The sequence below is a fragment of the Oxyura jamaicensis genome, chromosome 1 (assembly GCF_011077185.1).
Source record: "Oxyura jamaicensis isolate SHBP4307 breed ruddy duck chromosome 1, BPBGC_Ojam_1.0, whole genome shotgun sequence".
NCBI classification, from domain to species: Eukaryota; Metazoa; Chordata; class Aves; order Anseriformes; family Anatidae; genus Oxyura; species Oxyura jamaicensis.
The window spans coordinates 61,417,690-61,443,236 of record NC_048893.1 but is presented as its reverse complement, the minus strand read 5'-3'; the positions used below and the strand labels follow the sequence as shown (position 1 = coordinate 61,443,236).

At 41.1% G+C, this 25,547-nt stretch overlaps 1 protein-coding gene and 1 long non-coding RNA gene across 3 annotated transcripts in view; one reads left to right on the top strand and one right to left on the bottom strand.

Annotated features, from left to right (window-relative positions):
- The first annotated feature begins 998 nt into the window (after positions 1 to 998).
- LOC118177147 lies at positions 999 to 6,097 on the top strand. Of its 2 annotated transcripts, XR_004755690.1 has the most exons (4): positions 999 to 1,091; positions 1,210 to 1,263; positions 1,826 to 2,018; positions 5,941 to 6,097. It is a non-coding gene; the product is annotated as an uncharacterized LOC118177147 (long non-coding RNA). The 2 variants fall into 2 exon arrangements; XR_004755687.1 differs by lacking the exon at positions 999 to 1,091 and having other exon boundaries at positions 1,097 to 1,263.
- A 5,784-nt stretch (positions 6,098 to 11,881) lies between these two features.
- PKP2 (plakophilin 2) overlaps positions 11,882 to 25,547 on the bottom strand; it is a 45,515-nt gene continuing 31,849 nt past the window's right edge. Inside the window, exons 7-13 of the mRNA XM_035344583.1 lie at positions 23,472 to 23,589; positions 21,886 to 22,047; positions 20,855 to 21,028; positions 20,101 to 20,254; positions 17,796 to 17,985; positions 16,723 to 16,810; positions 11,882 to 14,393 (exon numbers count right to left, since the gene is read on the bottom strand). Of these exons, the coding sequence (XP_035200474.1) occupies positions 14,325 to 14,393; positions 16,723 to 16,810; positions 17,796 to 17,985; positions 20,101 to 20,254; positions 20,855 to 21,028; positions 21,886 to 22,047; positions 23,472 to 23,589 (955 nt within the window). The 3' untranslated portion in view covers positions 11,882 to 14,324. The remainder of the gene's footprint in view (positions 14,394 to 16,722; positions 16,811 to 17,795; positions 17,986 to 20,100; positions 20,255 to 20,854; positions 21,029 to 21,885; positions 22,048 to 23,471; positions 23,590 to 25,547) is intronic.

Here is a 25,547-nt window from a genome sequence, read left to right as displayed (position 1 = left end):
TTTGCAGAAATGCTGGTTAGGTAAGTCACTGCTGCTCTTGTCTGTGCAGGGAAGATTTAGAAGTGATAACAGAAATATGCTTCTGTTCTCACTTTTCTACAGTTAAATTTATGGTGGTAAATGCATTGCAGACATGTTCTAATGGCAACAGTCAAAACGTAGAAAAAGGCTGTATATAAACCTGGCAATGAATTGCCTCTTTCCAGGATTGTGGAGATGGCTTGCCAAAGTATGTTCTCTTAAGCATTTATCTATGCATCTGGCCTTCTCTTGGCATGGGATAGGCCTGTGCAGTGCGAAACAAAGCTACCACTTCAGCATAATGCTGAAACGTAATGAATTAAAGCCTCTAGCCAAATGAAACTTGTAAATGGTATGTCACTTTCAAATGAGAGAACGGTTCAGGCAGGTTCAGAGTTCTGCCCGAATTGCTTAGCCAGCCGCAATTACCCTGTGTGTTTTTTAATATTGCTGAGCAAAATGAGGCACACTAATTTTTAAAATTGCAGCCTGCTGCCGACATGCAGCTGGCATCCAAGCATTTCAACCACATGAATCGTCAGTGAGTAGTAAGCCAAGGTCAAACACTGCTATTGCCAATGGAGGTTGGGTTACTTGTAAAGTACTGTGAATTCTTGTGGACATGGACATTAGACTATCATTAAGACTGTAATTGAATTACAGTTTAACTTTTCCTCTCTGTTCCCATGCAGAGCATATGCTGGAAACATGAGAGGACAGTCTAAAAAAATGTGATGTTACTCTTGCTCCTTCCCAGCTTTCGTTATTTGACTTTTTTTCCTTCAGTCCTGAGGACAATCTTTTTATAACCAATGTGCAGAAATTTGTATAGACACACACGTGTGTATATATGTGAGAGACACTGGAATTCAGTGCACCTGAATAGATTTCACACCTTGTAAAAACAGCCCAGCTCTCCTGGCAAAAGGGTGCCCCTGAGCTAGCATATTGCATGAGGTAGCTCCTGCAGAGTGTGTGGGAGTTGTTAAATACCTGTAAGCTACAGTTGCCTGTCAGAAGTAATAAATCTCAACAACAACAACAAAGTAGTTGGTAGTTGTGCCTTGAAGGTGGAGTAAAGCCAGGCAACGCCTGAACCTGCTGTGCTTGCAGCAGTCAGAGCACTCACAAAGGCAGGTGGTGCTGCTTGCAGCATCAGTGCTCTTATGTAACATGTTTCTTTAACAGCAGTTGAAAATGATTCCTCTGCCTGAATGAGGGGAAGAAAGCACTTCATTTGAAGTAAGTATTCTCAATTTGTTTCAAAATATACAAAGTTTCTAAAAAATAAAGTGTACTGTGTTTCTGCCCACCTTTGAAAGGTGGCACAGCACTGCTAAGTTTCACCCTCCTGCAAATACCATCAAGTATTCAGTGGCCAAAGTTGGATCATGTACATGACAGAAATCACCAACTCCTTCAAACTCTCAGAAAGTGGTAGGTTCAGTGATAGTTTTATCTATATACTTTCTGGTCTCTGGAAAGGATTTTTTCATGTTTTTGATCAGGTGGCTGAGATGCAGTTGTGTCATTTTTCTTAATCTTAGTCTGGGCTTGAATCTGGGCTGCAGGACTGTTTGCACCAAGCTGGCTTATATAGCTGAGCACAGGCTTGTTGAGCTGTGGCATGAACTGATGATCTGTACATTCTGAAAGCCTATTATTAATTAATTATTTTTTTATAGTAAGCGCAAACTATTTATTTTAAAAATACTATCACAGTACATTTCTATTTCAGCTAATGCATGCTTATCCTGTAACCTTAAGATACACAGACCTTCCCTTTCTTATCTATTTCAATAAGGATGGGAAGGTGACGCATGGACTCACAGCCACCCATGTTTTATACTGAGGAGGGCTCCCCAGTGCACGTTGCTGCTACAGGACCTCAGTAAACAACAGCCCCATACCTTCCAAAGTGATATATCTACTGAAATCAGGGAGGGCTGTTTAAAAAAAAAATTAAAAAAATCAATCCAAACCCAGCAGGTTTTCAGGTTAGTATACAGTGAAAAGCTGTGAAGTTTTTAATGAAATGTCTCCAGGTCCGCAGGGGTAAGTAACTATTGCCAGGAGTGGAGATTGTTTTGTTTCTAAACTGTTATGCTGCTCTGGAACAATGAATTGTTACAGATATTTCCATTGCCTTAAGTAACAGCTTTGGCAGTATCTTTGACTTTTAAAAAACTTACTATATTTTTGTCAAATACAGCCCTGTATCTTCATGACACATGTTTGGGCTCCCAGTGGATGCTGAGGAAACTCCATCTGGTGCCAAAATAATCCTTTTAATAAGGCTTTCCAGAGTATTACAAAAGCAACTGCAACAACAACAAACTATCACTTCAGTACTCTGCAGAGGAAGTGGTGTGGATTATCACCAGAGAGTAACCTGAGGTGAATATTTTAGGGTAGAATGGAGGAAAGTTCCTGTGGTGTCTGAGATGGAAAAGGTGAGGTTAATTCAGCCACTGCTCTTCTAGACAATGCCAAAGCAGGGCACAAGGTTCATAACAGGTTTTACTGATGCCAAAAGTCCTTCATTGATCTGACAGGTGAGCAATAATAAATAGATTACCTTTGACTGTGGGAATCCAGCAAGGTCTTCCAGAACAGGTAAAACCTGTTGTTCTTTTCCTGCAGCACATTCTGAACCACAACATTTATACAGATAATGAGATTTGAGCACAATGTTCTGGTTGTACTTTTCTGTGTGTGAGGCTTAGATACGCAATGCTGCAGTGTAGTTCTGTCCACATGTAGCATTGTAGGATTTTTTTCTTAAAGGGCCTACCTGTTTGAGGAATAAAACTCAGTTTCATACATGATTTGTGATGGCACCTAGGCTTCTTAGGACCTCAAATGTCTTGAAAGAAAGACTCCAGACTCCAGTCTTCCTGAGTGGCAAGGTCTTTGGTGATTCCTAAAACTCTTATCTCCCCTCACTCAGTTGCCTTGTACTTAGACTCTGTGCTTGGGCTCTTCAGGCTTGCATGCTTCTCTGTTTTGTACTGACAGTAAGTAACTCCTCTGTTAGTAATTAGTGCTAACTATTTCAGATATTTCCATAGAACTATAACTGAGGTAGATCAGTATCAATACTGAGATTGAACTTTTAGCAGATACTCATTTAGTTTCACATCATCTAAGAATGAAAGCTGGGAGTTATCTTGTGAACATACAACCTCCAACATCAGTGCTGTTAGAGTAGTGGATTACAGTGGTATTCTGCTTTGGAGACATAACAAACAAATTATTTCAGTATGAAATTCTTTCTTACAGTTTCTTAAAATGTGTCTGTTCCCTCCTGAGCTGTGTTATCTTTTTCTTACTTTCACTTAGTTCATCATTTACTAAGTGTCAGATGCAGTACAAACTTTGCCCGTCTATTAAATGCCCCCCACAAGCCCAGTTCTTTTCCCATTGTCCTTACCTGTGTAGGAAACTGGTCCTAAATATGTTTAAGAATGTAGGCTCCAGCTCCATGGGCACCTCTTTAACCCATCAGTTGTTTATATTAGGTTCCCAGGTGAACTAGCATTTCTAACAGATCTTGGAAGAAAAAGGAGAATAAAACTGATCTCTAAGTTAACACTACAATTATAAAAGAAGCTCCAAAATTTCAAATGAACCAAACTTCTATAGTCCATTTTTAGCTTTTTGCCTTTTCCTCTGATTATAATTTTATTTTTTCTTTAAGAAACAACAAACAAATAAGAAACAGAATAATGGTCTAGAAACAAAAATTAATCTATATATCCAAGTCCTAGTGCTTTACATAATGATAACCTCTAATATCTTTACCTGTTGAACGTGGTGATTTGTCTCCACAGGAACTGTACTGAGAAAAATTAGTGCCACGTCTTACAAATATTTACACTGTAGGCTTAGGATCATAGTCTGTCTGGAAGCCATCTATTGACTATATAGCTGGTGAAGACAGCTAATGAACAAGATTAGGTTTCCTCCTTGTCTGAGACCTTTTTCACAATTGACTGCATTGCTCATTCATCACCTAGGCGAGACTCTAAGTTCTTTAAGAGATCGAACTGCTTCCTGGTATGGGGCTCACATATAAGCTCTTGATTAGTGAGTTGATTAAAGGAATTTCCAAAGCTGGCCTAGTCTGACTGTTGGTGGCTATTACAGCTGTAATGTGAGAGTTTTACTGAAAGGAGAAGACAAAAAGATAAAAGTATGGCAAAGGAAGCTGCCAGTGTTGTGAAAAATCAAGGCTTGAGCACAAGTACAGTAGTCTCTGAAAATAGATTTCTTGCCACAATTTTAAGACTTCAGGAAAGTCTGTAAATTATTATTATTATTATTATTATTTTTCTCCTCAGCATGTACTTTTCCTTTCAAGTAAGAGTTATATGATATCTAATGGAAGCCGAGCTGTTGGTTTGATTAGAACAACATGAAACTAAGTTAACATTAACGTCAACTGGAACAAAAGTTTCTCCGGTTAGTTCTTCCACCTAGGCAAGGCCACATGGAGCTTGACTCCCCAGCTAGTGGATGGGACTGCCTTCAACTGGAAAAGATTTCCTAGTTTTAAGCTACAGTTAGCACAAGGAATTTTTCTTTCTGTACTCATGAACCTAAAGTGGTTTGTCAAGTTTTCACTTTAAGCTTTGAGGCTTTTAAAATCTTATAGAGATTATATGGTACTAGTGGAGAGCAAACAGTAAGCACCATTGAAACATCACCTCCTGTCAGCAATTGCCATACACAGAATAGAAACAACTGAGTTGTCCATAGGACAAATTCAGATAAATGAATCTATGTCACACTGGAGCAGAAAGACTCCAACCATAAAGTTATAGAAATGCTGGTTGGAAGGAACTTCTGGTGGTCACTTAGTTTATCCTCCTCCTGAATTTGCCCTGTGGATAACTCACTTGTTTCTGTTCCCAGTGTGGTGCACGTGTTGACATCTCCCCTCAGCGTGTGTGTGGCTGTCTTGCACTGCTGCTACCTTAACCTACTCACCAGGGGAGAGCTTGTAGACCTGTGAGCAAACAATGTGTTAATACAGTTGCTGTTGAAACGAAGACAGACTTGAACAGCTGTATCTCACTTTGTTTTGGCAAGACAATCCTCCAGCCACACATGAAACATCCTTTGTTTTGGGAGCTTCTCTATCCTCCACCCTGCCCTGACTTTGTGTGTCTGAGGACGGGTTTTGGCTTGTATGGGGATAAGCAATGTTACCCTGACTTCACTGCAAAATTTACAGGAGGTGGAACTGACATTCACAAGGGAGCAGAAATGGGACTGCTGGATTATTTCTGGTCTCACTTTTGTCAGGTGTCAACTTCAGAGACTGTCTTATAAGCCACAGCAAAAATGATTTGTACTGGACAGCATGTGTGCAGTATACAGCTAGCCTGTACAAAGATGTACCCCCAAAACATTAAATGCTTTCCCTTGGAGGTCTGTGGGGGAAGAATAATATTTTGTTTACTTTAGGAGTAAAGACATTGTTATGGGACAAGAAAAGAGAAAAAATATCAGGACGATCTTCGTAGAAACCCCTTTTCTTCTCCTTCTCACCTTCTTCCTCTTACCCCAAAAAAAGGCTACTGTTAAATGTCACGAATGCAAAAATTAAATTGCTTCCTCCTCCCCCCCAGTAATGTGATAGATGCCTTTGTTTAATGGACAGCAGTGGAAAGGGGCAGCTGTGGGTTATTTGCTGTCACTCCTGTGAAGATGGAAGGTCACGCTGGGGCTTTGCTTGCAGCCAGAGCTGGAAACCGCCTGTGGCTGAAGGAAAGGAGTAATCTTTCCAGTGATGGCCTCAGCAGTTGGGCGAACGCCCACTTGCCCAAACTGTGAGTAATGAGTGTTTAACACAAATTTTGTTGAGAGGTTTCTCTGGCTTGCAATGTTATACTGATCTTTAATTTTTTGGAGCTGCACATCTGTGGAGAAAAAAATCCTAACCAAGGCCATAAAACCAGGCTGCATGAGTGGAAATGGAGATGGAGCAACACGTGTCTGCTGCAAGGTGGGTGGTGTAAGCACTCGAGAGATCAGGAGCCATTATCCAGGGCTGCACTGTGTTTGCCTTTGCTTTGTCTCCTGGCTGGGAATCAACCAGCTGCTATTTGCTGACTTTAATGGAGCACCTTTTCCAAGTGTTTTGCCAAGCACTGGTAACACAATTGTTTTATCAGTGCTAAGTGCATTTTCCCCAAGGAATGAGTGCCCACAGGAACAGCTGAAAGCAGCTTCTGTGCTGCTCAGCCCCTTCCAGGCTGCATTGCTGTGTCCACCTCAAGCTTTGTTCAAGGAACCATTGCCAAAGCATCCATCCCATGGGCCACATGTCTGCTTCATGAACCCCCCCACAGGTCTCGCTGCTGCCTGGCATCCTGCCCAGCACCGTTAGAGCAGATGCTGGTGGAGAGTCAGCATGACACATGGTGTCTCGCTAGTTGAGATTAACACTTCTGCTGCAGCAGTGGGGAAAAATACCAGGCACCTACTTGTGCCCGTGTGCAGGCAGGTAGAGCCTTGCACGGAGTAAGGATGGGGTGGCAGCCATGAGCTGGACTGCTCTCTGGCCCTGGGGGGAAGGTGAGTGTAAGGGGGGACAGAGGGGGCAGCATGAGCCTGATGTTTTCTGGTTGAAGTCCCATGGGGGAACTGGCCTGTGGACCACCTGGGTTTTTCTTTGCTCTTCAGGTCAGAACAGGAGGATGTGAAATGGAGTTTTCCATTGAAAAATGCCCAGAATGGCAACAGTGGGGACCAGCTTTAAAATCTGTATATAAACACCTTCTTAGATCAGGCTACCACATGCTCTTATGCTTTTTTCTTTTCTTATACCATTTTAACAAATTCACACCTGTACCCACTGCAGTAAATGTAAAGAACTTGAGGTTGTCAGCAAACCACAGGTCCTTGTCTTTCAGGTGTACTAAATACCTCTTCTTTTATAGACCGAGCATATTGTAAATTACTGAATTAACTGTGTCATCTTTACTGTCCATAATTACCCCCACAATAACTTAATTGCAGCCCTAAGCTCGGGTAATGGTGAATCTACCTGTATTTCCATGTAACAGCAGTAAATATCTGATCTAATGAGGAAAAACCTTGATGGAGCAGTAGCACACACTTCTTACTCAGCAGGCACAGCCCTGGCCAGGCTGCCAGCATGCAGACATGGCTGCACACAAGTGCCAGAAAATGCTGGTTTCCTGATGTGTAGGACCTCACAAACCTGCAAAACAAAACTCTTTGAACAACATCCAGCCCTCAAACCTTGGCAATACCAAACCCAGCTTTTTATTTACTCCACGCAGGAGCTGGAGAGAGCTGCATGCAGCCTGACAGGGTTTGCAGCGAGGGTCTCCTGAGAGATGCCCTCCGTGCTGGAGGTGCAGGAATCACCTCTGACCTTGATGGCCTTGCCTCCTGCTGCGTGAACTTCAGAGCTTCCGAAGTTTCTCCTTTTCCACATCCACTGCTTAGCCTTCGTCACTTTCACAGGTTACTGATCTCATAGTTTTTTGCCGGGGTAGCACTTGTTGCCCAGCCGTGTCTGGTAACACGTCTCACTGGAGTCTTGGCACCCCTCCCCTCTCACCAGAGAGGAGCCAGCTCCCTTCCCTCATCCTCATGCTCTGGCTTTCCTGCCTCTTCCTTGATGAACCAACTGCTCTGGCACCTGCACCTCTTGCAAACACCTCTGCTTCAGCCTTTTACATGAGGAGACACGTTTTCTTCCATCTCTTTGTGTCATTTATGGCATTTGTGCCATAACAATAACACAATAACATCTACAGGAACACTCCTGCTCTTGAAGCATCAGTTATTGACTTCCAGATTTTAAGTATTTTCAGGCAGAGTGGTAATATAATTAAAAAAAAAAAAAAAAAAGCCTACAGCAATGCTGTTTGCAAATATTTCCAGCTTTGTAAATCTAAAACCTTGCAAATCTTTGTAGACTCTTCTTTTCATCAGCATATCTATTACCTGGCCTGACACTTCTCATCACAGACTCCCTTTGTTTTAAAAAGGAATTACAATCTTCTTCCATATGCTTTTAAAACAACAAATATTAATAAGATATTATTTGAAGGCTATATGCATCATATTAGCCTTTTTTTTTTTTTCTTTTTTCCTAACATCATGAAAGGAGAAACATCTTCAGGATTCTTAATTTTTTTTAAAAAATACTAAAATTCCTAAAATCCCAGCTTTCATTTCAGGCTGGAAGCAGGACCCAGACAACACACCTAATCCGACGTGCTAGCGAAGAGAGTGAGCTGACAGCCCGCATGGCTGTCCTGTCTCTCCTCAAGGACAGAATTTGTCTTTGAAAGCCCCCATTATTCTCCGTGCAGCAGCCTGGATGTTACCAAGCCGTAAGTGCTATGCAAACACAAAGGTAACCACAGCACAAACACACTGTGCAACCCCTCCCCTCCATGCTGCCAAGCAACATTTTTATTACAAAGGAGAAGTTTTATGAGGAAAAAAACTATCTCCTCTTTATTTCCTTAATTTTTCTTGTCAGATTTTTTTCCACAGGCTTTGTTTTAATCTCAGTTACAGCTCATCTAAGGTTTTCCAGCCTTCAGAGGTCGTATGGGGTTTAAACTCTTGCTGAGTTTTCAGTTGGACCATGGCAAGTGTCCAGTGTGGGTTAAACTGAAGTCTGCTAATGTATCTTGAAGCACAGTGTGCTTTCCAGGCAGAATTCAGTGCTGATATTACATTATCGATTTATTTTGTTATTATTCCAAGCCAAACACAGCTATTCGAGCTGGGACCATTATCTTATGACCTTTATGGGCTTCATTAAATTTTTGAACTTTCCGAAAGATATTAACCGGCAGCTAAGCTCACCCTAAAAAAGCCCTTTTGTCTTCATCATTTTTTGTGTTCACCTAGGGGCTCAAGCTCTGCTATTTATATTGCTAGTGAACGTGTGGGCTGAAGGTACCACCTTGGCAGTCTGTTTGTTCCTTCTGCAGATTACTGTGGTCTCATTTCTGAGCAAAGCACCCCATCTTCAGAACGAAGGGATTCAAAGCTCTCTCTGTTATTTGGAGATCGCATCTCCAAATGGCATCTCCATAAACGCCTCTTGCAACTGAGAGCTGTCATGCAGGAAATGCTAGTTATGGCTTCAGTCTACCTGTAGCCAGCTCTCATCTCACTGCAGTCCTGCCACTGTCCCTCTCCTCTGTAAAGCACCAGATGTTTACTTGGTTCTTGTTTGAGGGATCACCAGCTCCTTAGGGACATCCTCTGTCCCTGATTCACGCTTACAGGTGACATCAGCCCCTTGGGTGTCTTGACTCATGCTAGGAACCTGGTCATTGGTTTCACTGGCTGCAGTCCTATTCCTTTGGACCCTCGTCTCCCAGCCCTGGCATCCCAAAATGAAGCTGAGCCAGATGACTGCTCTGGGCAGGGTGCTGCTAGCATCACTTCCTCCAACCTCATGCCTGTTGCTGAGTTAACCGTTTCTTTACAGCACCCTAAAATCCCCTGAGAGGAAAGCACTCCCACTGGGGCTGCCAGCAGTAGGGTAGGAAGTCTTGGTTCCTCCTTCTTGGGTTAGGTACTTCACAGGTAATACACAAAGGAAGACATTTTTGAGGGTCACACAATGCACTTAAATCTCACAAGAATCGAGAAAGACTTGAAATCTTATTGAAGTTGCAGGCGCTCCCAAATCTCTGGAGCCATTTGAGGCAGTACTGGTGTCCTCAGCAGTGCTGGTGTACAGATTGCAAACCGGAGGCACAGGTAAGACAGAGCCTTGCATAGTATCAAGAGAATTTGTGGTAAGCACAGAAAAGAAAGAACCTAATGACAGGTACTGTATATGCAGCTGGTGTTGATGTCCCCATTCGTTTGCACAGTCATGATACTGCCTGCCCTGCCTGCAAGGGCACATACATGTTCAGAAGGCACTGATACCTTTTGTGGATCTGCAATATTGGTCATGTACTGTAGATAATAAGGATGCCTGCTCCCTCTTTTTCATGTGTGTGGATATTTAAACTGGTCTGAGGAGACCACTAAAATAATAAAATACAAGTACAGGAATGTGAACTTAGGCTGAATATGTATATATACATACATGCATACATGCCCATATACACACACACACACATATATATTAAGCTGAAAAGTGGATGTAAGCGAACTCCTCTGGCTTCTTCTGATCCTGAGTGGACAATACCTCTACTATGTATAATTAATTTTTTTGGCTCTGAACTTATGAACAAAGATAGAATGGGTTTATTTCGTTATTATAAGCAAACCTATTAAAATATCCAAAGTATGACTGCAGAGAATGGTAAAACCTTGCTCTACTTACACTATCTATCTGCTATAAAACACATTTTATTTTTGGTATATTTGAAGAAGTCTCCCTGTTAGGTTTTCAGTGGGCACATGCTGTGGAGCATCTACAGGTGCAGACTCACGAGGTTATTATATCAACACCTGATTCTTCAAACCTTGTCCTCAGGGCCCTGTGATGTTGAGCTCAAACTTGCTTTTCCTCTAGTCTGATTTCTGCCACTATGTCCAGATGTTTGGCTTACATCAGGTGATGCTGTAAGGTCATGTTATTTGCTCATGAGCTGCATCTAAGCTGAAGTCAGGAACGAAAGCGGAGGTCTTAATCAGTAGTGATAAAAGCAAAAAAGAATGGAAGGACAGCTGCTGGAGCTGAAATAACTTAGGAAACGTGTCAACACTTTGCACAGCTTTTGGTGATTTGTGCCCTCTGTACTCATTAGTTTATCTCATGAACCCCTCACAAAGAGAGCTGCAAAGTGGTACCGTTGGGTGTTTTGGTCCTGAACCCTAAAAGGAGGAAAATTTAAGGCCAGCTGAAGCCCGATGGCCAAACATGGTAACAAGCAAACTGGCAGCCTGAGATACAAGTGCCCAGCTTTAATGAGTTGTCTTTAGAGAACTTACTGCCAGGCTAAGCAGTGGCCAGTGAAGGGCCTAGGATTCTTTTATCATGGTTTGTAACAGTGCCAGTTCATCTCACCTGTGGTTTCGTATGGGCCCACAACGGAGGGTTAACCTTTATTAATATATACAGTGTTCCTATGCAAAAAAAGAATCTCACAAACAAAAAAATTAACCTAAACCCTGTGCACACACACAGTACAATATTTTACATAGCTTTATTCTATTTGGTAAGGGAAGGAGAAGATAAGGCAATAATATTTAGGAGCAATGACATCAAAAAAAACAAAAACGTAGGAAGATGAAATGAGGGCAGCAATGTCTTGGCAATGAATTAATCTCTGTAGTCTTTGGTATCTAGTACTTTATTATTTTGTTTTATTTGGTTGTGGATAAGACACTATCTCAGCATAGGAGGACCTGGGGTCAGTTCCTGGTTCAGTCAAAGACTTTCTGGATGCCTATCAGTACGTTTAAAGTAAAGGTCTCAGATCTCCTCTGTAAGAGCAACTGGGAAGGTTTTATTTCCTAAATCCAAGACTATGGCGAGGATGATTCAGTGGTGATATGGCCCATGGTAAAGTTTACTAGCAAAGATTTAGCTCAATTAAAGAGGAACAAAGACAGAAGTTTCCTGGTGCTTTGACAGCTCAGCAATACTGGACAGAGTTGTAACAGATCATGAAAGTATAAGCAAATTATTTGCAAGAACACTCTGATGCTTTCAGGAGCATTACACAGCTTGCCTTTAGTAACAGGCTCCAGTCGTAAGAGTCTCAGTCGCTGTACCTAGATTTAATTTCAAAATGAATTTGCCCTTTAAAAAGGGGTAAGATTTGAAAATACTTTTCCTGCATTCCAGCAAGTAGTTTCACTAATAATAACAAAGACCAAGGACAGATTTTTTTTTTTTTTTTTGTTAGAGAGAACACTTTATTATTTCTCTAACATTCGTTGCTTTCTTTGGAATCCCGCTGAAATGTTTTTGATTACATACAAGTAGGAGATCAGTTGTAATAAGGCGTGTCATTGTTTCTCATCCCTGTTTATAGCTTTCAATTGTTGCCAGGCCTGACATTCCTCTCTGCGACTTTTGAACACCACTGTGATTTTAAAGAGACACTATCTGTAGAAACAACTCAAAAAGTTTGCACCCTATTCTTAATTATCTCTTACCTGGAGTTAGACAGACTAACTAAAATGCCTAAAGATGCCCAGCATTGGTATGTCTTCTTTTTAACTGAGTGTGAGTTTCATAGAAGTAAACCAGTGCTTGACTATTTCTAATAGCCCTCTCCCTGATCTTTAGACTGCAATTCTTCATTCCTGTGCTACTCTGTCTGTAGTTTGCTTTCTGTATGTTAACTGTCACTACCACTGTTTTTATGCAGGGAAAGTAAACTTGTTCAGGCTTTTTGCTGTTTATTCATCCATGGCATATGCAGCATTATTTAGGTTATCAAGTTAGAAGGTAAAGTTAGGTTTTAATTGTCTGTTTTGTCATATTATAAAATATATAAAAATATTTTTCTCAACGTGAGGTGCTATAAATTCCCTCCCCCTATGTTGTTTTTGGATCTGGTGTATTTTTAAAATGACCTTTTAAAAAACAACAGTATTTTTCAAACCTCCTACTGAAATGCATTTGATTTGTATTATTCAAAGCACATGTGAAGGGCCAACAGACCTATGAAAATGACCTGTGCTAGGAAAACAGGGTTGTTTGTTTAACTTCCAGGACACATTTTGTTCTGCATGCAGGTGTGTGACTTCCTGGGGACTCTAGGAGAACTGTGCATCTACAAGCAGAATTTAGCTCCCTGATAGCCAGAAATATGTTTGGACACAGTGCAATGTCACAATCTGCTGGCTGTAAATTTCTGGTGGGAGCTAAACCTTTGGCCAGAACTGTTGAAATGAATGGGGCTGATGCTCTCCTCTGTGAGGTCCCTGCTCAAAGGATTAGCCATCCGCTTCTGGGCAAGAAGAGCTGCGGTAGCTGCTGTGCCAGCAGTTCAAGGCGGGGGCACAGTACAGATTCCTTTCTTACAGGGAGGCTTGTGGATGTGTACGCCAAAGTCTCGGTTGCCATAAACGTAGCTTAGCTCCTCTGATTAGCAGAATAATGCCAGATCATGTCAACTCATAATCCAATACACAGAGCTTTACATATTTACATATTCATGTCCAATTGGCTTAATGGACAATTTAACTGCTGGTTTGTTGAGATAAGTCTTGCTCACTAAAGGCATCAGATAGGGGTTTTTAATGCTTCTTTTTCCTCTCCTAGGATCACATCATGGGAACAGCCTTCAGGTGTTTAGGAATTTGTCTCCTCCTGTTACCTATTCCCACATGTGCAGACAGAGTCCGTCAGTTACCACACTGCAGGTATTTGCTGTAGGGAGGTTGATGATCTCAACTAAGAGAATATGAAGCAGGATCAGATGAATTCCTCAAGCAGCAATTATCCTAATCTTGTGTATACATATCTATTTCTTCAAAAATAAAGACATGACTCCACTCCCTTTACTATATTTAATCAACAGAATTGGTTTGAAAATGTGATCACCAGCAACTAACTCTTCCAACAATTAGCTAAGAATGATGGATCTAAGTTCAGCCCAAAGTGGCTGACATTGCTCCTAGAGAAAACCATTTCTGGACACAGTTATCAATTCCAACTGCCACATGAGCAAGGAGGAGGAGAGCCAGGAATAAGGAGACATATGTAAAATCAATTTTGTTTCTTTTGCTGATGATATCTCAAAGGAAAGAGGTTTAAGAACCAGTGAGCACATGAATACAAATAATATAAAAATACTAATTTTAACTGCCTTGGTGCTTTTACAGTGCAGGTGGTAAAACAGCTTCTTGTGCATACTCATAGTCTGGAAATTCTTATTTAGCATATGTGAAGAAAAAAACAGGTGAAAAATTACTATGTCCTGAGCAGTGCACTTGATGCTTACCCACAGTAGAAAACTATCTGTATAAAACAATCTGAAAATAATTTGCTGCCAACCAGCATTTCAAACCTCTCTGTATAAATGCCTGCTATATTAAAGGCAATCTGAAACTCTAAAAAATGGTAAACCTAGATGAAACTTCACCTCAGCCATCTTGAAGAATCCATCTTTGGTTATTTATACATTGATATACACAGTGACAAGGTGATTAGGATTAAAAACACAGGCCAGCTATCACAGGCCACTCAAGTCTACAATCAGCCTCTTTTTTTTCTGAGATACTTCCTGGTTCGTGATGGCAACACCAATCAGATGAAGATAGTTACATTAACTGAGGTACAATCTCATTTATCTTCAGTTGTGTTATGATCTGAGTCAGTCTTTTAGTGAGTTATAGGCTTTTGTGGTCCGGGTATTGATGAAATCCGCCTTCTTAAAGTCAGCCTTTGGAATGAAAGAAAGAATAATTCATTACCTTCAGTGCCAATTCTGTAAGGGAAAAGTGAGTTCACCTGTCTAAAAGCTAGGTGTGGAATCATGACAGAGGTCTAGGCGTACAAAGACAGAATATGCATCTCCCCAAAGTGACTCAGTTTAGTGTAAGATAAGTGAAAAGGTCATCTACAGCTCTCTCACAAGGGGAGTGGAGGGGCAGGCGCTGAGCTCTGCTCTCTGGGGACAGCGACAGGACCCGAGGGAACGGCATGGAGCTGGGACAGGGGAGGGTCAGGCTGGGTGTTAGGGAAAGGTTCTGCACCCAGAGGATGGTTGGGCACTGGGACAGGCTGCCCAGGACAGTGGTCATTGGCTTTTGGGTGGTCCTTTGTGGAGCCAGGAGTCAGACCCAATGATTCCTGTGGGTCCCTTCCAACTCAGGATATTCTGTGGTTCTGTGAATTGTTGTTGGGACTTGCTTAACTCTCCAATGGCTGTATGGGGAGCCTATTCCTCTAGTTCAGCTCTACAGACTCATAACTCTTACGTTGCTAACGTCATCTGAGATTAACTATACCTGAACAAAGAGTTCAGGACAATGCCAAAATGCCTCAGGATTGTATCAATCTCATTTGATCACATGATTTCCATTGCTTATTAGGCTGACTTTTCAAAAATATCCAGACATTAGGTCGCCTTAAGTTTTCAGTGCTGTACCAGATATCTCTAGGGGCCATGATTTGTACAGGAACAGCAAGTAATCAGGATTTTTGAAAATCAGATTGGACATATGTGTCTTATATGCACATCCCAATACCAAAGGCTTCAGAAAATTTGTGCCTTCCTGGATATTGCGTTATGGTTCCAGGACCCTTATTCTTGAATGCAGATTTCTGGTTTGTGAGGCAGCATACTGCTGAGTATGATGCAGGACTGTAAAAAGATACTGTGCTACATAAATTTCCTTGAGCAAATTGAAATAAAAAATTTATAGTTCTTACTATTTAAAAAAAATAAAATATTTTTTTAAAGCTAGAAGCCTTCAGTTGCATTGTTACTTTGTTAAGCAGCAAACTGGCTAACATGCTGAAGGCTGGGAAAACGGGATAATTATAGGTTATTGAGAATTTTAGGTGACAGAAGTTCTAAGCAGCAGGAAAACAGGCAATGAATACAGTTTGAAATGCAAGCTGGTGGTAGGCAGGTTGAAGTCAACCCAGCTGTGTGTAGAAAAAGCACTTATAGAGACTCAAAAGAAAAGAAACAAGTTGGTTTGTTGGCTGGCTGATTCATGCTGGTCATTTTTTGTTTGATTTTGACTGTGGCAAGTAAATGTTTGCCAAACCTTTCCCTGTCTGTACCGTTTTGCTTGGATATAACTAGTACCTGGGGTTACAGACCATGCAGACAATAAGGAGAACAAAACTGCTCTGGGTTTAAAGCAAGAAACTGCTTCTTCCTTCATTTGCTTTCGCTGGCAGCTTATACCATCTGTATTAGGTTGGTTCAGTCAGCGGTGGATGGACACCTACTAAGCATTTCTTTTTGCTATCTGATCTGGCAGCAGCAACAGTTTTCATAAACTTCTCTAGTGCATATAAAACCACAGAGGGAGAGAATATGAACAAAGATGAGCAAAAATTAAGGGCATGCATTACTTGTGCAGGATTTTCTGTAATCATCCCCTGCCATGGGCAGGGACACCTCCCACCAGACCGGGTAGCCCAAAGCCCCATCCAGCCTGGCCTTGAACCCTTTCAGGGATGGGGCAGCCACAGCTTCTCTGGGCAGCCTGTGCCAGTGCCTCACAACCCTCTCAGTGAAAAAATTCCTCCTAATATCTAATCTAAAGCTCCCCTCTGTTAGTTTTTAGCCATTATCCCTTGGCCTGGCATTACACTCCCTGACCAAGAGTCTCTTCCCAGCTTTCCTGCAGGCCCCCTTTAGGCCGCTGTAAGGTCTCCCTGGAGCCTTCCCTTCTGCAGGCTGAACAACCCCAACTCCCTCAGCCTGACTCCACAGCAGAGATGCTCCTGTCCTCTGATCAGCCTCTTGACCTCTGGACGTGCTCCAGCAGGCTCAAAACCTTGTGCTGGGGGCCCAGAGCTGAACGAAACACACCAGGTGGGGTCTCATGAGAGCAAAGGAGAGGGGCAGAATTACCTCCCTTGAGCTGCTGGTTGTGTTGTATGTGAGTAAGAGAAACACCAAATTCAGAGAGCCCTTGAAATCCTATCAAGTAACAGTGCAGAAGTGCTAAGAGCCACAGAAGACAAATGAGACCTGAAATAGATCTGAAAGGACAGATTAAATGTTCCTGCTACAAGCCAGGTCTTACCTTTTTGTAAGCATTGTGAAGATCAGTATGTGACCACAAGGAGCAGAGGAGGACCGAAGCAGCCTTACTAGCTTTGCTGAACATGTTACTGCAATTTTGTAAAAAGAATGATGAAATGTTTAAATTCCTACTTCATAATCACAGTGCATATGCAGACTTCAGAATATGTAACCTCGTAGCATTTGTTCCGTCTCCCTTTCCTCTTAAATGCTGCTTTCTTGCTCTTTAGGCATTCTAGCACATCTCATGCTGTCCTGACTACTGAAGCAAATGAAATGTACCTTCCTGCTTATCTTATTCTTCAAAATTATAGATAAATTAAGTACTCTATAGACTTAATCTTAGAAAAGCTTCATTTGAGGAAAATAAACCTCAGAATAAAAAGTATTTTAAAGGATCTTCCCAGCAGGTAAAATATCTGGTTAATTAGACAGGACTAATACTGTTCAGAGCCTCATGAGGCCTCCTTTAATGAGACGAATTTTCTCTTTCTTTTTGTAAAAAGAGAGGAAGGCAAACAGAATAATTGTTCATATTCATAAAGCATTATTATTTTTTGTTTTGTTTGAATATTGGTTACATGTGATTAACTATTAAAGAATGATTGAAGAAAATTCACAATCTATTTATCCATAATGTCACTTTATAAATAATTCTTAAGTATGGTTCCATCATTTCTATAAAATGTATTCCTGTGCTAACAATTAAAGATTATCAGGGCTGTGTTACAAAGAACAGGAAATAAAGAAACTTTCTGGGGACAGATAAAATCTGATTGTCTCCAACTAAACATATTAGAATATAGTTAGTATTGTGCCATCATCTTTGGAGGTGCTATTTCAAATACTGGAGCATGGCAAATTTACCTGTGGATGAAACAATTGTTACAAGAGATTTCTCTGTATTTTCTAATATATATGATATTATTCACACTGCAGTCATTTTTAAGCCGTCTTGTACCTGAAGATGCAGTGTTTTCCTCCCAAGTGGCAGAGGTTGCAGTTTTTTTTTTTTTTTTTTTTTTTCCCCAAGGTAAAAGAGGAGGGGAGGGGAAGGCTTCTCAACTATCTTACCTGTCATTCATGCTAATGGCAATGATCTTCGGTAGGCCATCAGCATTCAGGAGAAGCCGTGCGTTGTGAGAACTGTTCTGTGTCAAATTGTACAAGGTGTAGCAGATGGAAGCTGTGGTTTCACAGGCAATATCAGACCCTGGGACAGACTCGGGAAGTATCGAGACCAAATCAGGCAAAACTTCTCTTGCTAGAAGTTGGAAAACAGACAGACAACTCCATTACTAACAGGTACAGATTTATCTAGGAATCCTGCAAGATCTCAGTCCTCCCATTACCACCTATCGCAGTGCTGTGTACTCCCCCCAAAGGTCATGGTTTCATAGCTGCATTATACCCCCACAGTTTAGGTTAATGCCTACACACGAAATCATACAGTGTGCTAGCAGGAGGATGCCACTTCCTAAGGAACCATGTGTATCCTCTAGTTAATCATCAGGTTACAGGTATACAGCAACCTGAGGGAGGGTGACTACAGCATGAGTTTTAGTGCTGGGGCGATGTGGAGACCTGTGCCATATGGACCAGTCTTATGTCCAGAGCTGATGGAGAAAATTACAGCAATCAGCAATTGGTTGTAGCCAGCTGCTCCATGTGTAAACAGCAGCACCAGGCAATAGTTGGGGGCATTTGGGGAAAAAAGGTACTTTTTGTACTCAGCATGAAGCCATACTGGATATTCTGCCCTCACATCCAGTGTGCCACTTGGACCTGGGAGCATTTGGTTTACTCTGACTTCTGTTCATTCCTTCAGGTGGATGTATGACCAGGTTTGTTTATATTGAGATAAAATTACATACAATTTAGAAAAGGACCTTTAAAACTGAAAAGAGCCACCTTGTATGATCAATATCAGTCAAAGCAATTATATCAGAAATGATAGTCTTTTGTTTTCATTGGTAAATCAATTAAGTTGATTTTCAGAAAGCATTATCTTGAAAATGTCTGTATCTTTACACCTGGCAGTTTATTGAAAATGTCTGTTTAGAACAGGCTATTCTTTCAGATCAAATAAAAATTTCATCTTGTTTTTCAATCATTTTATTTCCACATGTTTTATATGAAATTTATCTCAAATTGATACCATATGTTCATTTTGCTTGCTAAATAGAAATGCTTTTCTCTAAGAAACATTATGCCCTTCCTTTCTTTCAGCCAACATCATTTGGAGAATTTGACCTGAATCTATATATATCAAAAATATGCGGATCCACAGTCAATCAAAAATAACTTATTTTCATGGAGAAAAGGTTCACCTGAAATTCCACCAGTTCTCTCTACCATGTATAAAGCAAGAAAATGACTGTGAAGGTGAACGCCTTTCTCCAGAGCTTCATGCTATTCTGCCTTTTCCACAATCTTTTACAGATTGTTTTTTCCTGCGGAAACCCTGACTTCTTCCTCTCAGGTTAATTCCTACTCTTTCAAGAGGATTTACCATTTGCAGTTTTTAACACCGTATGTATTATCCTTTTGAAATCAGCACAACAACATAATATAATATTTTCATTAATAGGGAATGTTTTCTAAAGATTACACAGTGCCCAGAAGACTCTTCTGCAGATTTCTGGAGGTTAATCTGTCCCATGAACAAGCTGTATGCCTATAATTTACCCTTCCCCCCTTCGGTGAGAACACAGAAAATGACAACAAATTATGTGAATTCATTTTATCCTATCAGTAGGAAAAATATTCAAATATAAAATAAATTGAAATGAAAATAGAATAGAAATGGTTTCTGATGTGATAATAATTGTAACATTTTAGAAATAAGGCCTCCAAAAAAAAAATCAATTATTTTCTCTGTAGCATCTTCTAGGTTCATTCTCTTAAAAGTTATGCAAGAAAACTGTGCAACAGACAAGATTCCAAAGTTTTATGTATAACAGAAGAAAATATAATCCTCAGTAGAAGAACTAGAGACATTCAATGATTCTTACAAAGGACTACATACCTGTGGAAGTATGAACTCTGCTGTTACCTTCCTATACCCTATTTTAAGCACAAGAAAAACTCCCTGTCCAAATCTGTATAGATTTTATGTCTATTATTTATTTTTTGAAAGTAACATCAATGAAATATCTGAAGAGGAATACACAATGTACAGAAAACTAGAGGTTAGGTTCTTCTATAGGCAAATCCCTTATTTTCAACCCCGCATAAAGACTGCAAATATCTGACCTAAATATTTATCTACTAAACCCACATACCATTTTTTTTTAATGTTTCTTTTTTAAAGAAGGAAAGCTTAAGGTAAGAAAAGCAGAGAAAGAAAGCCCAAGAGACCACATTAGTCTTTGCTCACCTATATCATTTTGCAGAGAGGTGTTGCGAGACAAGTTCCTGAGCAGTGAGACTGCTGTCTTCTTTACTGTCGGATGGCTTACATGTAGCATAGTTCGAATACTTGGAAGGCCATTTGCTTTCCTAACAACAGTCTGGGCCACTGCAAACGGCATCTGTTAAAAGGCACATGGCAATAATAGGTCATTACGATGAATGTATAGCTTCATAAATAACAGCAGTAGGTTCTCTGCATCATTTTAAGTATGTTTAAATTACTTTAGACCTGATGCTATTTATGAGTTGCAACAGAAGAGGAAGGTGATATAAATGAAGTTTCAAGCCCTCTGTCTCTCACATGCTCTTTGGCCAGTTCCTAAGCCAAAACATGACAGAGGTCATCAGCTTCTTCACCCTGAAAGTGATGTGTGGCTGTGTCAGAGACTTCCTCTCCCCATGGGATGGATTAAGATCCACAAAACCACTTTTTCACATTTTTAGCATTGCTTCATCCCACACTCTGCAACGAATCAGCAAATTCCATACACAGACACAGAGTGAAAAGAAGCAATCCCTTTATTTCCCAAGCAACAAATATCTGCAGTACTGGTTATGACTTTCTCTTCAATGTTCTTTGATTTCATTGACTGTGTCTGGGAATCAGCAGCTTGTCAGTGGTTATCTGAGCTCGGTGCTGTGAGCATTGCATTGCAACCCTATGCTCTATGCATTTACAGTAAGAAATATGTGACAGGAAAAAGAAAAAGCTGACTTACTGGTCCAGTGCCAGCTGTGAGGTTCTGAAGAGCTCCCAGGGATGCTTCCTGGGTATAGTTTCTGGTACTCTTTGCTATTAAGGAGAGATATATCCTAATCAGGGTTGAATGCCAGAGCGATTCCACACCTCTGGGATTGCTCCTTTCCTCAGGTAGTGGGGTGTCCTGCTGCTTCTAAACATGTACACAGATAAAGCTGTTAGAACCATATATGACATATGACATAAAGCATCACAATCTAAACTAGAAATTTTGTAACTCTATGACCGGATGATTTTGCAGAGCTTACTACAGACTACTTTTGTCATGAGAATGAAAGTGAACATTAATGTAACATAGATATTTATTGACAACTTGTAAAACTTCAATATTTAATTGTACTGACTATTCCATCCAAAAAAGAGGAGATAGATTGAGAAGCTGCTTTGCATCTCTAGCTATTGATGTTGGCAGCTGAGCTGAAGGAGAAAGAGAAATAGCATGCTAGAGCTCTAATGTGGATGGAACAGGGGAAGAAGGGATACACTCTAGCAAAAATAATGGATGGGGGATGGTCATCAGTCCTTTCCTTTCCCTTTCTCCCTCCCCAATAGCTATTTTTCTCTCCAACAATTCCCAGCTGCCAGAATATTTGAGATCCATACCACACTGCATCAGAAGAAGAGATCCAAAAGCCAGCAAGTCACGGAGCTGGAAAGTCACCTTGTTGGTTTCACTGCTGAAACTGCCACAATGCCCAGCTATTGGTAGGACACTTGCACAACTGCTGTATGTGGCACAGACACCATTTAGATCCATCAGAAGGGATGAAACTGACTGACAGTAGCCCCTAACTAATTAAACTGTGATTGCTTTGTCACTTGCATCATCAGCAACTGAACACGACAATGGGTGTTTGGGAAGACTATTGATAAATTTACATTTTTGGGGTGAGTCACACTACCGGATACATCACCAACAGAGAAGCAGCCTTATTTTCCAGAAGTTGTTACAACTGATTAACCAAATGAGAATAATGAAATGTGCTTTACCTCTTTCACTTTTCTGCTCCGCGTACCAAAACAGCCTGGTGTTCTGTCATGGGTAGGGATATTTCTTCTTTGCATATAGATGCTCTGGACATAGCTCTCAGGGAGCTCTACCTCTAGTTGGTAGGAAAGATTGTGAAGAATGCACACACAATTCTCTGTGGCCTAAAATAGCAAAAGAATAGAAATCTTGAAAGCTTTGGCATGTGTTGAAGGGGCATGTGGAGACATGAGGGGAACTTTCATTTTTGGATCTTAAACAATTAACTGCAGATCTTCTAATGGCTTACAGAAGAGCTAGTCTTCATGCCAGTGATCCACAAGACTGTATTTACACCAAGAAATTAAACATGTCCTGGGATGTTCCTGAGCACTGAGGCCAACTGGCACACAAGGCTGGGATATCAGCAGGGTGCATGCCTGCTGGAAATGGTCCCAACACATTCTAACTCTTGAATGTACCCGGGAATTGTTAGGACATGTGCTATTTGGCACAGACCAGAAGTGTGCCAAGGAACATACAGGAACTTAAGAGCAAAGATGATCACGTACACACCCAGCCACAATGACAGCAAAAGGAAAACTTTGTGTCTTACCTAAGGATACAGCACTTTTCTGTTGTAGATTTTTTTCCCTCAAATTAGATGCGCCTTTCTAGGTATAGCTAAGGTCAAGTTGACAATTTCTGAGTGATTAGTTTAGTGGCAAATAGTTTTATTACCATTTCCTCCTTTTTAGAAAGTGAAAAGGGAGTGAGTGGTTTTAAGACAAAATGCAGCAGGGAGCTATTGGCACAAGGGTTATGTTCTGGATTCTCCTTGGAGCTAATGGCACTGAATACAGGGAGATGGAGAAGCACAAGTAACTAATCCTAGGAAAGAGCTATAAATGTACAGTAATTAACACTGTACAGCACAAGTTATAGCAGGCATGCCTGAAGTGCCTCACAGGCTATGGTTAACCTCCTCAGTGACTGCTGGTCTTCTCACCTAATGTCACCCAGCTAAAAGACATGTTTAGTCTAAGCAATGTTCAGGCCTCATCTGCAGACAGTGGTGGGATGAAGACAATGAGAGGAACTGGCTTCTGGAGGTGTCCCTGCCCTTGCAGTTACTGGCTTAGGCAGAAAGCGTAACTTCTAAAAAATGTAGGAAAATGAACCCCATTCTAAATGATGCAAGCTCCTAAATTACACTGCCAGTCAGATTTAGGTTCTTCATTTCCTAAGGGGTATGTAGCACTTTTATATAGGAAAGTGCCCAGATTAATGTTTTAAAACTTCTAGCTAGCTAGCTCCCTTAGACAACTAAAAAGGTAATATCTAAATCTTTAAAAGTTCCTAGTTCTCTGTGGTGATTCTGAAAACTGTTTTCCTACAGCTAAGCTATGTTATTCTTTTACACAGTAGGATAAAAAACACTTTTAAAAGCTTCTTTCTGAACTTTCATCTCTGGTAGTTCTAAAAGCTTTGGAAATAAGTGCAAGCTTGGCAGCTACATCACAATTGTTTCTGAATACCGGTTTCTGAACAAAAAAAATGCTCTCTTCATGATTTCCCCCAGGAAAAGACCTTCCATCTTGAAAAATACCTTGTCATTAGGCTCGTGGTCTGCAATAGCTCCTTGAATGTAATACACAAGAGAATCAATCAAGCCGTCACAGTCTCTCATCTTTTGCCTTCCTTCTGGGCCAGCAGAGCTCATGTTTCTGTGCAAGAAGGAATACATCGGTAAGAAGAGATTTAGTCAAAGATATTTCCTTGTGCTCCTCTGACAAACTATTCCAGATAAATTTTAAAATACTGAAGTTAAGGATGACTGTTTTTTTTTTTTTTTTTTTTCCTGCAGAACTTTGAAATAGTATGAGCCTTTGCTAAGTAAAACTTCTACTTTAATGGATTTCTAGACGATAACAAATAACTAAGAAAAACAAGCTGTTTGGATGGATAAAGTACGACCTGACTCAAATCTCCATCTTGCTGAATTCATCTTTTTAAGCAATCTGGTCCAGTGGAAGGTGTCCCTGCCCACGACAGGGGGGTTGGAATTAGGTGATCTTTAAGGTTCCTTCCAACCCAAACCATTCTATGATTTTCCAAACAAACAAACAAAATTGACTTTTTTTCTTTTTTCTTTTTTTTCTCCATTATTCAATTTTTAGATATTTATATGTATATATGAGACATTACCTGTGTCAAACTATCAGAGGAAATGTAGCTATAAAAAACATCCATGCATACCAATGTCCTTTAGCATTTACCTAAACCCAACGAATTCTTGAACACCCACCAGCAGACACATGTTCTCAGTGTTTTAGCAACATCCACACACTAACTGTAAAAGCTCTGGAGAACAGAGAACAGCCATTTCTTTATATTCTGAACTCACTTTCAGGCTTGTAAATGAACCACAGAATAAAGGTACCTTTTCTCAACTTAAAGATAACTGATTTCAGTTAGGACCAGGTTCACATGACAACCCATGTGCTCTTAGAGGGGAGAGGAAGGCAGCCGAGCCTGCAGGGAGAGCTCGGGGCCTGTGCCTGTGTGATGCATCCCAAGGCAGCCGCAGCTGCGATTGCTGCCAGCTGAGCAGCACGGGAATACCAATGCCTCTGCTACAGCTGGTGGGATATCCCCTTCTCTGCTTCCTCCTGATTCCCAGAGGCACAGGAGAGCAGCTGAGCACCTTTCCTTTTCTGTGCTGCCTCATGTCCTTCTGGTACACAGTAGACCCATTACCTCACGGCTAGCAATGTGTGTTTCCCCTCACCTGCAGAAAAAGACATATGGGAAGGATGGAGAAGGGCATGTTTTCTGGAGAGTTCATCTGGGCATATTGTCTGATTCTCTGCCAAATGCTTGCTTGCCCACCTCTGTGGAGATACCAAGGTCCTCAAGGTCCAGTTAACAGTTTCTCTGTCCCACTGAAACACTCTCAGTGCAATGCCTCCACTGCCCCAGAGCCACTCCCTGTGCTCCTGCACAGCTTTCAGAAGAGCAAATGAGCAGGGGCAAGGAAGAGTTAAGAACACACCACACTCTGCTGCTTCCCAGCTTCCCAGAGCAGCCTTCTGCCTGCTGGCACCTAAGCAGACAGAGCTGAAGCCTCCAGAAACTGCTCAGGCTGAGTGAGGGAAATGCCAGATGCCTTCTCCAGATGCCTTCTGCTCTTGTACCACAGAGGCTCGAGCATGCCTGCGCACACTTTCTGCCTCCTCCAGGCTCATAGGAAGCCACTGCTGGCCCTGCTTTCTGCTGACTTCTCCTGTGCTTTGTGGTAACCCGAGTGCAGCTTGAAAATGAACGATGAAAAGTGATTTAAAAACCCTTGAAAAGCCAAGGACACGCTTCCTGTATGAAGTTTGGCTCTAAACAAGCTTCTGATTTTCGGGGAAGTAGCAACACTTACAGTTTTGAGGTACAATTATTTTCACAACTGAACGACCTCTGAATTATGGAATGCTGCAATTGTAAATCTAGGCCTCATTATTTTGGACTCCTGCTGCTCTGCTGGCCAAAAGGCTGCACACAGTATCACATTCCTGCTTCTTTGTTTGAAATAACATTAAATACAGCCCAGTTTTAGCATCTATCACAAACAAGAGGGTCATGTACTTTAAATATTTGCAGGGAGTTTATTTTACGCACTTACTTTACCCACTGG